This window comes from Anthonomus grandis, chromosome 22, assembly GCF_022605725.1.
Source record: "Anthonomus grandis grandis chromosome 22, icAntGran1.3, whole genome shotgun sequence".
Lineage (NCBI taxonomy): Eukaryota > Metazoa > Arthropoda > Insecta > Coleoptera > Curculionidae > Anthonomus > Anthonomus grandis.
Genome location: NC_065567.1, coordinates 198,784 through 216,939, shown reverse-complemented (window position 1 = coordinate 216,939; position 18,156 = coordinate 198,784). Strand labels below are relative to the sequence as shown.

General features: G+C 31.5%; 1 protein-coding gene across 1 annotated transcript; it reads right to left on the bottom strand.

The window, feature by feature from the left end:
• Positions 1 to 5,046: 5,046 nt before the first annotated feature.
• On the bottom strand, positions 5,047 to 14,679 carry LOC126749169 (uncharacterized). The gene is made up of 3 exons (XM_050458851.1): positions 14,539 to 14,679; positions 13,094 to 14,086; positions 5,047 to 5,051 (listed from the first exon to the last, which is right to left on the bottom strand). Exons 1-3 carry the CDS (start codon positions 14,663 to 14,665, stop codon positions 5,047 to 5,049), a joined length of 1,125 nt encoding a protein of 374 aa, XP_050314808.1. The 5' UTR covers positions 14,666 to 14,679.
• Positions 14,680 to 18,156: the final 3,477 nt, after the last annotated feature.

Below are 18,156 nucleotides of genomic sequence, written 5' to 3'. Positions count from 1 at the left end.
ATAATTTTTAACAGTAATTAATTTTCATTTATTTTTTTAAATTATTAGACAATTGAATAATTTAAACCAATTTTACTTACCTTTTACAATAAAAATCGGATAGTCTAACTAAAAAGACTATAGTCTATTTCACTATTATACTTTAAAAAAAACACACAACAGATTTTAAATGCTTTATAACACGATTAACTCACTTGCCGACACGACGAGACGACACTGAGTAGGCCTTCAGGCTACGTCATAGGCTTTAAATCCCCGGCAGGTACAAAGAAACGAAGTACGGCGGCTGCTTTGTTCTTGCGGTTTCTTTAATAAGAAGCGAGAGAAAATATATTGCGGTCGTCTTTTTTCTCTGCCACCGGATTTTCTATCGATTTTGTGTTGAAAAATGGGTTTGTGCGCATATTGAGCAGCCGGTTCTTTATAAACTTTTCTACCTCCATATTCGGCCTTGTTCACAATAGGTATATTGTTTTTAATTTCAGATATCTAACTACTGGAGACTCTTTTAGAACATTTGTATTTAGTTATCGTCTTGGACATTCAACTGTACAGAATATTGTTTGCGAAGTATGTGAAGCAATTATAAAAAAATTATTGTCAGAATGTATGCCAGTGCCAAAAAAAGATTGGGAAGACATTGCTATGACATTTTGGGACCTATGGAATTTTCCAAACTGCATCGGTGCAATAGATGGCAAGCACATTGAGATAGTTGCACCACATAACAGCGGTTCTAACTTCTTTAATTATGAGAAAACCTTTTTAGTGGTGTTACTAGCTTTGGTAAATGCTAATTATAAATTCATTGCCGTAGATATAGGCTCGTATGGCAAAAACAGTGATGGGGGTATCTTTGAAAATTCCAAATTAGATAGGGGCTTAAAGAAAGGAAAACTGGACATTCCAGAGGCTAAAGCTCTTCCAGGAACAAACATACTTGTACCTCACGTAATTATAGGAGATTCAGCATTTCCTTTACAAACCCATCTAATGAGGCCCTATTCTGCATCGCAGGCCAATGCTGATATAAAAAAACATATTTTTAATTATCGTCTTTGTCGGGCTCGACGGATTGTCGAAAATGCCTTTGGGATATTGGTACAGAAATTTCGAATATATTTAAGGAAAATGAATTCTAAACCAGGCATTGTTGAGAATAATATTATGGCAACTTGTGTTTTACATAATTTTCTTCGTGAAGATACTTTTATAACACCTGAAGTAAGGGCTAAAAATTCAAATGAACAAAAAAGTTTACTAAATGATTTACCTAGACAAGGAGGTAATGCGGGAAGAGAGGCATTTGATATAAGGGAGACTCACGTATTTTAATTCCGACACCGGAGCAGTTCCTTGGCAATCTTAATCATATTTAAAATATTATTGTATGATGTTCTCTTTATAGTTAATATAAGATATTTATTTGTTTTAAATGACATACATATGTAATTGATGGTGAATGTAGCTATAACCCTATTAATAAATACGTAAATTATGATAATATTTAGAGTACTTACTTTTTTCTAGTTCCCCTGCTATTTCCTTTTAAATTTGTTCTTTGTGGGTGTTGTCTGAATATTATTTATTGGCAAAATTATACAATTCTTCATGATTTTTCACAAATTCAATCAACTGCTCGTCCATTTTGTCTCACGTGCTGTACAAAACACATGTATTCGAAACTCATCGGCACATACTACGATCTGACCGTCGGCGTCGAGTATACACACTGGCGGTTTTTATACCAACGGTTCAAGCACAGTCATATCAAAATATCGTTGGAAAGAAATACCGCGGTCAATTGAGCAACACGTGAACATGTGAATAGTGCAATTTAAAATGCATGTAATAATATTTGACCTGACTTTGACCGGACCGTGATCAGATCGTGACTTGATCTATAGTGGGAATCGGGCTTTAATCGCCAAAAATAAATCCCAGAAACGTTAAATAATCGTATGATGGTTTCCAAGAAGTATAATAAATTATGTTTTTGTTTGGGTTAAAGTTGGCCTATAAGAAAGAAAGTTATCCAGGGTTCAATTTTTTTGGTTGCTTTATATCTTATAACTTTAGTGTCTTCAGACTCTTTTCAGACTATAGAATAAAAATTTTGTGTTGCGGTTTCAACATCATTTACATTCAATACGTTATTTATACCATCTTCCATATGAATACTGAGAAAAATAGGATGATGATCAGTGACATCAGTATCCAGAATAAAGGAAGAATATTTGATTTTAGGATATTTTTCCCTTTTCAAGAAAATATGGTCAATACATGATTTGGTTGTTAGCATAACACGAGTTGGACTATTGATAAGAGAGTAATATCCATGAGACATTAACATGGATATATAGTTATTCGTCTCAGGTGAATCAACAGCTAATGAAATATTGTTAATATCTCCTATAAGAATCTCATTTTATTAGTTACATATGTTGGGCAAATGAATGTCCAAGTCCTCAATAAAATATGGTGATACTGTCGAGGGAGGTCTATATATACACGATATACCACATTGCTTGTGCATCACAGAAACAACAAACCTTATTAATGTAATTCCTGATTTTGTATATGTTATATTTTTTATCATTTTAATATTTAAATCAGACTTTAAGAATACGACAACTCAAAGATCATTTTGGTTGAATTTGCCGTCACTATAATACATTTTAAACTCCTCAATATTAAAATCATTGTTAAGAATTTGCCTACTCTCACATAAAATACTAATGTCGCATGACAATAAATTTTATGTCTCTAGAAACAAAGTCATTTGGTCAAAATATTTTTTTTATACTTCGTATGTTAAAATGAATGATGTTTAAAATCTTTGTACAAATATTAACACAAACTTCACTTTGTTGTTCTGTTATGTCCAAAATATCAAGTTCTCGCAATAGTTCAGCTTCTTGCACTTTATCCGCCATAGTCAATTTTACTTCTTAAAATCGTGATCTGGTATTCGAGTGATGGACATTCCTTAGGATTTGCAGAGTGATTTACCTCGTGATAAGGATTAAATTTTTTGTTGGCTTCTACGCAATTCATGCACCGTTTATGTACCTTTAGACATTGTTTAATAGAGTGTTTCTCAGAACAATATTCACAAACCATTTTATTTTGGCAATCTGTATTTTTGTGAGAGAAACCTTGACAATTAAAGGATCTTGGCCTACTAATATCTTCAAATATAGGTTAACGCTACTAGCCCATGTAAATTTTTTTCAGAGTCATAAATTTGTGAAATAAATTTGCACAGCAGTTTGCATAAAATGTGTTTTTTTATTGTATTTAAAAAAGGTTACATTGAAATGATCTGTTGAATAAAATTATTCTGTTCTCTAATACGATCCACCACTAGCTCCTTATTCAGATCATCATCACTACTAATTTTGTAGTCAATTATTTTAAAACGTGGATCTCTCAGCGGGGTCACTTCTATCATATAATCAGTAAGCTTTTTTACTAACAAATACTAATACAGTTTTACCATTTGTTATAGTAGGTGACAATGCCTTTCACCTAAAAAATTATATAAATGTGCTTTATCCGGGAATACATGCTAAGGTTCTTCAAAACGAATATATAACTACAGACTGTCCAGAGCACAAAGAATTATTGAAAATGTCTTTGGAATTATGGCATCGGTATTTCGCATTTTTAGAACACCCATTATGCTCAATCCAAAAAAGGCAAATGTAATTGTACACACTTGTGTACTTAGTTTCCGTTTTTTTATGATAATGTTATATACACAGGGTGACTCAAAAACAAATTTGTGTAGAAAACCCTGTATATTTTAATTAGTTTGTTTTAACTTGCAAATAAAAAAAAAATCAAATAAGTCGTTTTGACTTACCAACGTGTCAACTTTTCCTTTCGGAGTGTATATCCCGCGTAGAAAATTATCTAAAAATGAGTATGGCGGCCATGTTGGTTCATATATGTCGCCTGTCCCTGCTCCTGATTTCTGGCTACAGAATACGTTTTTTTTTTTTAATTTATCGATGTTCTCAGTTTCCATTTCTTCAGCGATGGTTTTGGTGGCATTATGCACTTTATTCCGATTTTTTTTGTTCTTGTCTCCTGGATTCCATAAACATGGATGCAGTTGCATTTTTTGTGTACATTTTAAAACATTATTGTCATTCCATTATATTTTGAAGTAAACTAAACACTAAACACACAACGACTTTTCTTTAAAGAATGATTCGCGAATTAGATCTGCGTCTGAACGAGTCCAACTTCGTCGCATCGTTCATTTTTGCTTTGATGATTCGTCCAAATACCGACACCTGGGCGAAGTCTGGCGGAGCGTCGCACAACGAATCGCATCGGCTCAGCGCGTCATACTTACTAAGCAATACTTTGTGAATTACTGCGACGAAGTAACGAATAGTAAGAAAAAATCGAGAGATCCAAATATTAAGTGATGTTAAAGATGCCTGGAGAATTTAAGGTACCCCTCTTACATATGTGACCACCTCCTACCAAGATTACCGCTACCTCTAGTCGGTGTGGATTCTGCTTTTCCTCTTCAAATGAATTCTTACCATATTGTTTATTGAAGCAAAATTGCTACCAAACGACAGTTGTTATCAAACTTACGTTGTTATCTACTTCTTTCTAAGGGTTCACAATCAGTATAGCGCCACCGAAGTTTTGATTTACTAGTACAAAAGCTCAGAGGTGATAAAATTTATTGAAAAGTGAAACAAAAGTTGGAAAACAAAAAGGAGAAATCCAAATCAGTAATTTTTTTTAGTTCAATTTCGCGACAATAAATGAAATTCCAATGTAAAACAATTAATAACACTTTATTAAATCTCAGATAATTTCAAGCAGATTTTAAAAATATTTAAACCGAAGTATAAATTTAATAGCAAAGTTAATGGCAGAGTCGTAAACTATAAAACATAAATTCTTAAATAAAGTTTAAATAGTGCAGAGTCTCATACAAGAAAAGGAATATAATAAATCCATGAAGTGAACTAGCTGACCTTAACCCCCAGGCAAAATAATGATAATTTCAGAACCTTACCCTTAAATAAATTAAACAAGGGTTAAAGTCATAATTGAGAGTAAAGGTTTACCAGATAAAATCATAAAAAAATCAGGTGTATTGAAATAGTATTTTTAAAAGTTCTTTAGTATCTTTAGTAAGAGGTACTGACTAAATAAAAGTCCAGTAGGTGATTAATTTACTCGAGTTATGAAATCTTAAAATTTAAACATCTAATTGCGGATAGCTTTCATAAAAAAAAAATAGTACCAACTTTACGTGCTCAGTATGTCCAGCAGACAGTGACAGGCCAGAAAAACAAAAGTAATTATAATAAACTTATTTAGTTAAAAAACAATAATATTTTTGATTGTTTTTTAACTAAATTTATTAAATCATTATATGTAGCAATATCCGTATTTCCATGACTAACTTTAAAAGCCGTCAACGTATCAAAATCTAGTTTGGTTAAATATATATATCGTGATATAATAAAATAAGATCAGCAAAATCATGCAGACCTAACATTTTTAACGCCACATCAAAACGTTCTAAAAATATATTTAAATTTATTCTCTTTTTTCAAGTGCTTGGCCCTCTGACAAAATTATTACTTTGATTAAAATTTGTGTTTTGCCCAAAATTTAGATGTTAAAAATTCTGAGGACTATTACCATTGTTGTTAATAGGCCTTTGCGGTTGAAAGTTACTAAATCTTCCATTAAAAACATGTCTATTGTGATTGAAGACGTTAAAATGTGCCCTATTGTCATTGTTGCCATTGTTATTGTTGATTGTTACTAGAGTTACTGTTAGAGGAGTAACCTTTTGAAAATTTGTTACTCTGAGAATTTTGTTCACTTTGAAAATTCCAATTTACAAAATCACAATTTTTCATATTCACTTTACTAACCTCTGCACTATTAAGAGTTCCATTAATAGATCTTAATTGTCCTCCAATTTCCTGCGCAATTCAAGAGTATTTATTTCATTTAAAGTTAACCGTGTAAAAAGATAATTTTGCCGTCCCCTAGATATTTTTAATTAATTTCTTTTTAAAGTACGTGTCACGATGAATCATAAACAAATTATTGCTTTGTGGTTGCTTTACCGTCGCCCAAAAAGAGCAAAACGAAATCGTGTTTTTTGGATGCATCCAATTAATCTGAGAAGAGAGGAAGTAGGATTATTTCACACATTATTTGAGGATTTGAGAAATGATGAAAATAAATTCTTTAACTATTTCTGAATGTCTTTAACCTCTTTTGACAAATTAGATGGAAAACTTAGAGATCTGTTACAGCGACAAAACACACAATTTCGAAAGTGCACACAACCTGTGGAAAGGCTGGCTATCACGTCTACGTAAGTAAATACATAAAAAGTAATAATTTTTATTTGTTTTTCACGCTCCAATTTCACTTAATATTAGGCGGAAGAAAAGTCAATAGTGTCAGCAACTGAATCTGTAGCAGGACTGACTGCATTGTCACTTTGTGAAGAAAAGCTCTCTCCGAAATGCTGGTAGTAGTGCGTTGTTGATGGTGGGCGTTCAGTGCTGTTAGATTAGGAAGATTGATGAAAACTGCTTTGACAAGTTTGAAATAGTTAAGCAGAAAAAATATTTGCTTTGTTAAAACCTCCTCTAACCCCTGAAGGTGGCAGTTTTTCCTTTTTCTTACATTTATATTTTCTACAACTCTTAGCACTCCCAGTTGAAACTGAAGGTAATCCCTGTTCATCAAAATTAATACTAAGTAAAAATGACGTTTTGCTGCATGGTTTGTATGCGTCTAGAGCTTTTAATATTTTCATTTCGACTTTATCAAGTTTTTTATGGTTACCGCCTGACGTACAGGGTGGCCAAATAAGCGAGGTAAGCGGCTGTATCTCAGGATCTGTACATCTGGCAGCAATGGATTTTTTTTTTATTATTATAAAAGTGGCCATGAGAAAAATCTGGAAATTATTTTTAAGTTCCCTATTTCACTGCAAGAGGGCGCAACTAAAACTTAAATAAAAGAAATGTCTTTTTCTCCGAAAACTTAAACATTAACTTATACTTTTGATATTATTTTTAGTAAGCCTAGATAATTTGCTATAATTTTGGTTTATGAATTATTGACGTACGAACGATAGTAGGGGTGGGGGAAGCTATTGAAAGTGGAATCAGTAAAATCGGTGTAAATTCTAAACCACTTATTCGATTTGAGCAATTCAAAATTTATTCGCAAGATAAATGTAGCTGCTTTAAAAGTCTGATCTCATCACTACCCTATAGTTCCCAATAAAACCGCCAGAGGGCGCAATTTGTAATAATTCCAGTTTTTTTTCATTTTTCCCCAAAAATTCAAATTGAATGGTATATTTTTGACATCATATTAAAAAAGTAGATAAAATTTGCAAAAGTACTGTGAAAACCGCACGATGATATCTTTGCTCGTTTTAAAGTTATAGCGAATTAAAGTTTTTTACGCACCGAGCTTAAACTTACGTACCGCCATCTAGTGTCGCGCCTAAAAATCTCTAATTAGTATTACCACAACTAGGATACCATGATGTTGTCATAATTAATAAATTATTAAAGTAATAATTGATTGATAATTATAAATTAATAATACCTATGTATCACCGAATAACTGTAAGTTTATGTGACTTTCTTAAGGCAAATAATTTTATTAACGAATTTCTTTTTATATTTAAATTATCGTCCTGAAAAGGATCGATTTTAAACCCAAACATATTTAGTACTTAATGTCTCGATAGGTGTTCAAACTGCTTTCCATCACATTACAAACAAGCTTCCAATCTTCTTTGGGTGGATAAAACTGCTGTTTCGATTTCAGCAGCTGATATTTCATTTATATCAGAAAACAGAATCCGTAGTGCAGATTCTGTTTTCTATATCCTGTCTTGTTGTAGGTGGAGACAATAGTTGGTACACAATATCTTTTAAACGACCCCATAAGTAAAAGTCTAGGCATGTTGAATCGGGTGACCTGGCCGGCCAAGGATATAGACTCCCCTTTCCGATCCAGCGCCCTTGAAAGTAATTATTTATATGATGCCGCACCAAACGGGAAAAATGTGCTGGACACCCGTCCAATTGGAAATACATGGTCCGTCTTACTTCAAATGACAAATCTTCCATTAAAATAGGCAAGGAATTTGTTAAAAAATGCAAAAAAATATTACTGGTTAATGTGCCATCAAAAAAATAAGGACCAATAATTTTCATTTCGATAATTTTTCCGTAATTTTTCCGATAATCATTCCGGCCGAGCGCTAGATGGCGGTACATAAGTTTGGACTCGGTGCGTAAAAGACTTTAATTCGCTATAACTTTAAAACAAGCAAATATATCATCGTGCGGTTTTCACAGTATTTTTGCAAATTTTATCTACTTTTTAAATATGATGTCAAAAATATACCATTCAATTTGAATTTTTGGGGCAAAATGAAAAAAACTGGAATTATTACAAATTGCGCCCTTTGGCGGTTTTATTGGGAACTATAGGGTAGTGATGAGATCAGACTTTTAAAGAAGCTACATTTATCTTGCGAATAAATTTTGAATTGCTCAAATCGACTAAGTGGTTTAGAATTTACACCGATTTTAATGATTCCACTTTCAATAGCTTCCCCCACCCCTACTATCGTTCGTACGTCAATAATTCATAAACCAAAATTATAGCAAATTATCTAGGCTTACTAAAAATAATATCAAAATTTTAAGTTAATATTTAAGTTTTCGGAGAAAAAGACCTTTCTTTTATTTAAGTTTTAGTTGCGCCCTCTTGCAGTGAAATACGGAACTTCAAAATAATTTCCAGGTTTTTCTCATGCCCACTTTTATAATAATAAAAAAAAATCCATTGCTGCCAGATGTACAGAGATACAGCCGCTTACCTCGCTTATTTGGCCACCCATTGTTTATAATTATTAATAAACATATTGTTAAAATTGTTACATTATTTGACATACTTCTGCAAATGAACAGGCATGAACCCTGACTAAGCTATTGACTTATATAAATGTAATTGTAGTAACTTAAAATATTACGTATGTAGGTACCTACTATATGATAAACTTAGATGCTAGACGGCAGTCTTCAAATATTAGCACCATGCCCATTAACAAGAGACTCAGAAACGAGAGTTCTTTTAGACATCGATAAAAAAACAGCTGTATGTACTGTTAGGGCATGTACTATTCTACACAACTTATAAGGCACAAGGTAGTGGCGAAGCGTGAATTTTTTTTTCGGGAAGACAAACAATAAAAATTGTTAATTAGAAAAAATTCTGTATTCAATATTATTCACTTTAATGAAATAGGGAAAGAAAGCGCATGAAATATTAATTCAGAGAAAAAAATTATGCAGTGATATAAAAAAGAAAAAAATAATAATAATAGATAGCATAAAAATAAATACTACTTACAAAATACACAACTAAAATACAATTGCTAATATCGAACAGTCGTTCATAAATAACCACTAAATTATCCACTAAAAAAACTCTTTTCTAAATTTCTATACACCCAAAAATAAAAATACTACTAATTATTAAATTATAATAGTACGCGCCCGCACTATTGTGCCAAATGCAATTCATCAAAATTCAGTTTCATCAAAATTTTTCATTTCAGATTCAACAAAACAAAACTGAAGATGTATTGTAGCCGACCAGATTAAGCGTGTCCGTAAACAATAACCTTCAATAGCATAATAAAATAGCTGGTCGACCGTTGACAGTCTGTCATGTTTACGTTTCTGTAAATAAACGAAAGTACATATTATTATAATATGAAGGTATGTATATGCGGTCTTATAAAAATATAAGTGTATATTCTAAAAAGAATATACACTATACAGAGTGCATGGCTTTTTCACACACGCTTCAACACTAATTTGTTTTTTTTAATGTACTCTGTTTATTTTATGTCGGTGAAATTTTATGATTATTACGTGTTGCATATTTTTCACATTTATTTTCATAGGCTTTGAATTATACTATTGTAGGTACTTACAGGTACTTTTTTTAGAAATTCATTGCTATTAGCACGAAATGTAGAAGTGGTGATAGGTATTGTTGAAGATGCTACCGGCATTGTAAAGCTGTCAATATTTGAATTTATTAGTGTAGGTATACCATCATCAAAGTCAAATTCTTCAATTACCTGAAAAAACATATTGTTAAAAATCCAAGTAGTAAAATTAAACAAGGGCCCAAATATTAAAAGATAGATTTTTGCTCTTAATTATTGCTTTAATTAAATTACATCGCTACATTAAATAATCACATATTATAATTTTTTTTAATGCACAAAAGATTTTATTTATTTTTTTTTTAATTTATTTTGAGGAAAAAATGTAAAGATAATTACATTTTCAGTCACTTCAACTGGTTCAGATGTTGTTGTTGTTGGAATACATAATTCCTTGATACCATTATCCCCCTCAAAGCCTTTTCTTCCCATTATTGCTATCAACTTCTCTTCTATATGTGTTAAAGGAGGAATATTGGAGGAGCCACCACCAGTTTGTAATGCAGATTGCCTTAGTTTAGACGCTTTACTTTTAACTTTGCATTTCCAATCGGTAACAGCCTAAAAATAGATTATATAATGCTAGTTCTAATAAAATGTAGGTAGTAGGAACACCCAGAAGAGCAAACTCAAGCATACTTTAAATTTTACAGAGTAGCAAAAAGAGTTTAAAATAATAGAATGTGAATTAGTATACGACACCCCATCTGAATGCTTAGTTTATATTTTAGCAAGTACTCATAGTACGTACTTACCCTTCTCCATTCCACAATGGACTTTTCCCCTAAGCCTAGTCCATTTAATTTGTTGGCAACATTTGCCCTCATAGCATTTCCTTCTGCCTTGCCCTGGACCCCATTAAACCTATTTGTTACGAGATTGGGGTGTGTCTCACAAATTGCAACTTCCCAGTGTTGCGAAGTCACCCTCATTGCAGATTATGTTATTATGGGTATATCTCTCTATATCTAAATAGTACTAATTTTTACTCAATGTACATAAATATTTAATATTCCATAACTGATAGTAGTAGTAGTAGTAGTAGTAGTAGTAGTAGTAGTAGTAGTAGTAGTAGTATTTATTAATAATAATATACATACAATGCATTATTACAAGTCAAGTCACTTACTTACAAATAAAGATAAAAGATAGAATACAAATTAACAAGTTTTGCCCAAAAGCATGATAAAATATAACATCTAATCACAATATTTGCACTAAACCTAAAACACTTAACATACATTCTTATTAAGACAATATTAACATATAAGATTAAAATTAAAATTGGGATGAGAAGTACTCCTCAAATGAGTAGAATGCACCCCTCAAAAGATGCATTTTTATTTGTTTTTTAAACTGCGGAAGGCTAAGAGATTTAATGTTTGTTGGAAGACAATTATGAAATTTTGGTGCAAAGTATCTGGTTCCATTTCTTGATCTCTCAAGCCGGCTAAACGCAGGCACTAGCTCATTACAATTCCTAGTTTCATAATTATGAAAATGTAGGTGGGTTCTATAGTGATCCAGATTTTGGTGAACACGCAACAGGCACTGCATAATGTACACGGACGGCAAAGTTAATATTTTAAGCTTCCGAAAAGATTCCCTACAGTCATCTCGGTAACCCTGACCAGTCACAATACGAATACACTTTCTCTGCAGCCCAAATACTTAATCTATATGGCAGGAATGACCCCATGTCAGTATGGCATAAGTTAGCTGTGAGTGAAAACTACTATGATATGCTGTAAGTAAGACCTGCAAGGAAGTAATTACCGCTAGATTTCTAAAGAGGAATAACAGACTGGGCAGTTTACTAGACAGTTTGACTATATGTTGTTCCCAAGTCAATCCTGGATCAAGGTGAACACCAAGAAACTTAGCCTCATCTGAACAGCTTCCAAAAGCAGGATGCTCAGTCAATGTATTGTGCCGCAAAGAAAAATTAAGTGTTTGTGACTTTGAACTATTGAGAGAAAGACGATTTGCCAAGAACCATTGAAAGAGGTTATTCTCCGGGGTCTGGAGATCTAAATTAATGATATTTGAAGGGTGATAACTTTGATAGTAAGTTGTGTCGTCAGCAAACAGAACAGTGCTAACAGAGCCCCCCTGTGAAAAGGCCAGATCATTTATGTAGATAAGAAATAGTATGGGTCCCAAGACAGACCCCTGTGGAACTCCATATTTCAAAGGCTTAATATCAGACTTATTCTGATTAAAGACAACAAACTGAACTCTATTCGACAGGTATGACTCAAGCATCTTAATTGCTTCCCGGTGAAAATTGTAGGCTTCCAGTTTTTTTAGAAGAATGCTATGTGTCACACAGTCAAAAGCCTTTGTGAGATCCAGGAACGAGGCCAAGGTATCAAGAAACCTTTCAAATCCTTCCAGGATATTACTTGTAAAATGGTCTATAGCTAAAGTTGTTGTCCTGTTTTTCCTGAAGCTAAATTGAGTTACTGCAAAGAGCTGATTTGACTCAAAATAGTCATTAATCTGGTTTTTTAAGATTCGTTCATGCACTTTAGACAGAATAGGTAAGAGGGAGATGGGACGATAACTATTATAGTCATCAGCAGATCCTTTACCTTTAAAAAGAGGTACAACTTTTGCAGTTTTAAATGCTGCTGGAAAAATGCCAGTGAGTATTGAGTGGTTGATTAATTTAGTTAAGGGAATGATAATTTCATTTTTTATAGCTTTGATAATTTTTGTGTTCATTCCATCAGAGTCTTTACTGTGGCTGTTTTTTAAATCATCAATGGCTTCCATGACCTCATTAGGGCTAGCTGTTCTAAACCTGAAGGGTAATAAGTTGGTATGTGGAATGGAGTTCAGATATACTTGAAAAGTTTGGTTAATGAAAAGAATTAAGTAAACTTGAACATACTTCAAGTTTACTTAATTCTTTCTCAGCGATGGAACAAAAATGATGATTAAAACTAGTTGCATTAAGTGATGAGCTTTTTTTTGATAAATTTTGATTTTTATTATTTATAATGCTCCACAGAGCCTGCTGGAGGTTACTTGAATTCATAATAAAATCATCATTTGATTTAATTTTAGCATTTTTAATTGCATGTCTATACCTTTTCCTATAATCAGATAACATTTCTTTTGGCACGAGAATGGGGTCTCTTTTATGTAATGATACAAGGAACCTTAGCCTCTCCCGCATATCTCTCAAGTTACCATCAAACCAATTCACCACCCTAGGAGATTTATCATGCCCAAGTAGTCTTGATTTTTCAGGAAAAGAAAATTTAATTGCATCATTTATAGAATCAATAAACAGTTGAAAGCGCAAATCCACATTTAGAGACATATTATCAATAATATCAAAGTCTAGAGAGGACATAGTGTTACATAAAGTAGACAATCCTACATCAGTAATAGGTCTGTAGTTTATCCGAGTTTTAAAGTTTGTGCGAGCCACTTGACATTTAAATAATATGCCCTTATGATCTGAGGTGTGAGTTAGATCAACAGGTTCAGACGTAAGTAATGAGCAATCAATATTAGTAAAAACATTATCAAGACAATTGTTACCGAGTGTATTAAACCTTACCGATTTTCTCAGATTAAATGACCTAAAGAAATTGCAAAGCTCCAATGCCCTAATATCCCTTTTACCGAAATGCACATTAAAGTCACCCGTTATAATGAGAGGCTTGTCAACATCTAGTTTTTTAAAAGCTTTTACCATTGCACTGAAAAACTGATCAAAGTCGCCATCAGGAGTACGATACACAGTGACAAGCTGCATGTCATGTATATCTAACAGAATGCCTGTTACCTCACAGTGTTTTTTAATAGATAAATTCTCAAGATTTAATGAGACAGATGATAGGGGTTCTTTAATATATATACTTACACCGCCATGAGTCATCACCGACCTGGAGAAGCCTGAAACCATTTGGTAGTTTTTGATAGTTATTGAGTAAAGCTCGTTTGGTACTAGCCAATGTTCGTTAATGCATAAACAATCTGCTGATACATCATTGAGGAGTACCTCTACATCTAAAAAAGAAGTGCGGAGACATTGGATATTGTAGTGAACAATATTAAAAGACGAAAAATTTACATTAAAATCATTACAATTATTAAAGTTATTCGAAGAACACTTATTACGCAACGGAGGGGCGTTTACTGCACCTCGGAAGTCCTCAGCTGGTCTGTGGTCCGGGAGCTTTGCAGGTGCATAAAATGGTTTATTGTGGTACCCACTGGCCACAATTTGGGTGATAATATGGCTTCTTTCTTATGATAGGGGACACCCATCTTAAAAGAGCTGTACCAGCTGTCTTTCTTCGTAATCATCTTTACACAGACACAGTTTTCATCCAGTTCATATTTTTTGAGGAAGTTGACAACATCAGCTGCTTTTGTTTCTGGGGCAAAGCCCGAGACAAAGATCCAGGATTTATTGGCCGCTGGGGCAACAATTTTTAGCAGGTCGTCCTTGTTCTCACCTTTTATGGGACTGGGTCTTCTGTTGTGGTTCCTTTTTTTGTATGAAACCAACTTGAAACCTTCATCATCTCCATTTTTGGTTTCCTCCTCAAGGTTAATAGTAATGACTGCTTCAGAAGGAGACATGTTTGGAAGTTCTCCGTTCTGTTGAGATTGGGTAAGTTGAGTTTCTGTATCAAGAGCAATATGAGGATTTTTCGTTTTAAGGGGGCGTAGTCGACCGCCATATTAGACTTCCAACTTTTAAAATTTTCCGACAGATGACGCAAGTAACATGTTATTTATAAATCGTTAGTTTCGTAAAAGTCCACCGTTGGCTGTAGCGCCACTGTAAGCTGCGGGAAGAGGGGAGGCGTCGGCGGGTGACCAGATGGAAATAAAATTCTGGGAACTATATTTATTTCATTATTTGCCTTCATTTTTAGTTTGTACAGAACCGTGTTGTTTTGAAGGGTATAAATAGACTATAAGCTGTTTGAAAAATTAAAATATTTTTGTTTTTGTATTAGTAGTCAATAAGAAAAATATTTGAATATTGATTTGTTGAACCCAAAAATTGTGAAAGGTTTATATGTTCTATACAGGGTGGAATCAGGACAGATATGATTAAATTGCGAATACTTTCTAAAATTAGGAATATTTTGGTGTTTTCCATTCATAAAAGGAGCACATTTATTTGTCTTTGCTCATGTTATGTTAAGCTTATTTTTGGTGACAGAAATCAGGAAATCAGTACAACAGCAATAACATTTTTATTTAATAAAAGTAATATATTTTTTACTATTTTTATTTAACACAATTGATCCAAAAACGTTTCTCTTTTTTATATGTTTTTTTCATTCGCTTTTTTCTGATATTATTTAAAGCCGTAGAACAAAATAATTAAACACACAATAAATTACACACCTATTCATGGGGATTATTTGACCCTACGAAGTTTCATTTATTTTCCGACTTATCAGTATAAAATAACAAAACCTTGTTATAGTTTTATTTGAATGGCTGTTATTTTATTGGAGTCGCTGCGATAATTTTACTACAAAATGTTGAAGAAAATATTCGTATAGTGCTGTGATTTTAAGACTCAAAAGTTAGAGGTTCAGTTAGGTCATATCAAAGTTGCGTCATTTGATGCTTATTAAAATAAAATTTAAAGATTTTAATTTAATTTTCGAATATTTACGGAAAAATTCATAATTTTTTTAAATACTTTACTTTTACTTTCTACCAGGTTTAAAAAAAAATTTTTAAAATACTACGCCTTTTAAAAGAAAGTCACACTTTTTCATGGTCCCTTTTTTTAACTTACATGATAATCGTGCTTAGCATCGTAGGTACCTTTCCTACATAATTTAATTTGAGATCGCTTCAACAGTAATACAAAAAAAAAGTTCTCGAATATTACAAAAAAGCACCTAATAATAAACTAGTAAATTTATCGTGTTGCAAAAAATATACCATATCATATAAAAAACAATGCGGTCTTTTTGCAAGCCATTGCTTTTTTTGTAAATGTACCTATGACATGGTCTGCATGCAATTAAACAATGTTATAATTTGTCATATAGCTTTGGCCATTGGCTATTTACCTTTTCCAAGGAAATTGTCTTAATTTATTTTTAAAATAAAGCACAAAAGACTTCTCTGATAAAAAAATTAACGAGTTTTAATATCTTTTCAAGAAGCAATGAATTGTTTAATAAAGAGAAATCGTTTTTTAATTATTCTTTTTTTCCTTTTTTTTTAAATTAATGCATACAATTAAAAGAAACACGCGTTAAAAGAGAATTCAATTACCTTTAAAATAAGGTATCACATTTAAGATTTTAGAAAATAATTCTGAAAAAAAATAATGACTCTCCGACATATATATATATATATATATTTATTTATCATATGTATATATGATTTTTTTTATATAAAAACCTTACCATTGAAAAATTCATAATGGGAATTAAACCATAAATCACAACGAAAAATTAGAAATTACTTGTGGAAATTTAAAACTGAAATATTTTTATCAATTCTGAATCTTTTCAGGGTTTATTTTAAATCCAACATCGTTTTACTCCCAAAAAAATTAAAATTGTTTTTCTTATAATTTATTTTTTTTAACTTTTTTTTCTATATAAGACTTTTTTGTAAAGCTTAAATTGATTTCAAACAAATAAAGAATAGAAGTTGGCTTCCTAGTTAATAAAACATTTATTTATTGGTAATTTTTTATTAAAAGTTTTAATTTTGTTTATGATCGACTGAATTAAATATGATTACATTTTTGTTTGATTATTTTGAAATATGATTAATTAGATTTAAAATATTTAAACAGGAAAAAAGTTGCAAAAAAAAGAGTTAAAAAAACAGCTTCTGACAATGAATTTTAAGTCTTCATTCTGCTTTTTAGAAATCATTAAAATTAAAAATAAATAAGTCATCATTGCATAAAAGGTACTTTATAAGAGTATCACAAATAATAAGAAAATATAGAGGAATTTCCTTGTTACTGACTAAATTATTTTCTTTCTGTGTTCTTCTGTCCATTTAAGATATTTTTAAATGATTAAAAAAAAGGAATTGTTCCTATAAGGGTATCATTTGAAAAAAATAATTAAACTCCAAAAATACAGCTGTTACAATTAAATATATGTATGTTTAAAAATGGGCATTTAGATAAGAAATCTCCATACCTAATATCATTTGTTTGGCTAAAGCAATGTAGGTATTAATAAGTGTTGCCTTTATTCCTTTCATATCTTTTAATGTCGTAATAACTAATGTGCGCATACACATATTTTATACAAGTATTTCAAATGTAATATAAGAAAAATTGAGAGAAACTATTATTACTAAAATTATGAAAAAACCACATTTTGACAAATAACATTTATTTATTTATTTAATATTTAAACAGAAATATAAAGTAATTTACATCGAATTTTAACAAAATAGAAAAGCTATATAAATATTAGTACCTAGGTATGCAGTACCTGTATGCGCTTGAAAAATAATGCTTCGAATGTTAATTTCATGCTAATAGAGTATATTTTGAGAACCAAAAGGTTAAAACAAGGCAAGACCAAAGTAAAACTAATTTTAAAATTTTAATTATAAAAGAGAATAATTGGCCAATATATAGAGGTGCATGTCCACAGTGTAATTAAAAGTCAAAAATATTTTAAAAAAATATTTGGCAATTACTAGCTTTACCGATAACTATTTATTATCTTTTGATATAGTGTTTCTGTTCTTTGGCTACTCGAGCTTAGTTTCTAATCTTAATGAGAAAAGGAATATGAATCTCAAAAAAAAATTATATTTGATTATCAAAAATATGAACTAAGCTATTTAAAAGTTCTAATTTATGTGTCTAACTAATTTGATAGTTACATTTTTTTTGTTTAATACTACCATATACATGTATGTAATGAACCCTTGCTTTTTAAAAATGGGCATGTAATTGTAAATTAAGTAGTGATTAAAAGAACAAGGGTACTAAATAAATAATGTCTATTTACCAATTTTCAAAATTATTTCACATTATATAACCCTCCTAATTAATTACAAATAAACAAGTTACTGAGAAGAATAAGCAACTTAGGCTTGTAATACTAATTAGT

What these genes read in the sequence shown, in the direction of transcription:
- LOC126749169 (XM_050458851.1), bottom strand. Translation starts at nt 14,665, where the DNA reads ATGTCTCCTTCTGAAGCAGTCATTACTATTAACCTTGAGGAGGAAACC. An exon ending in AAGACCCAGTCCCATAAAAG is followed by an intron (nt 14,087 to 14,538) that starts GTGAGAACAAGG and finishes CTTCTTTTTTAG; the next exon opens with ATGTAGAGGTACTCCTCAAT.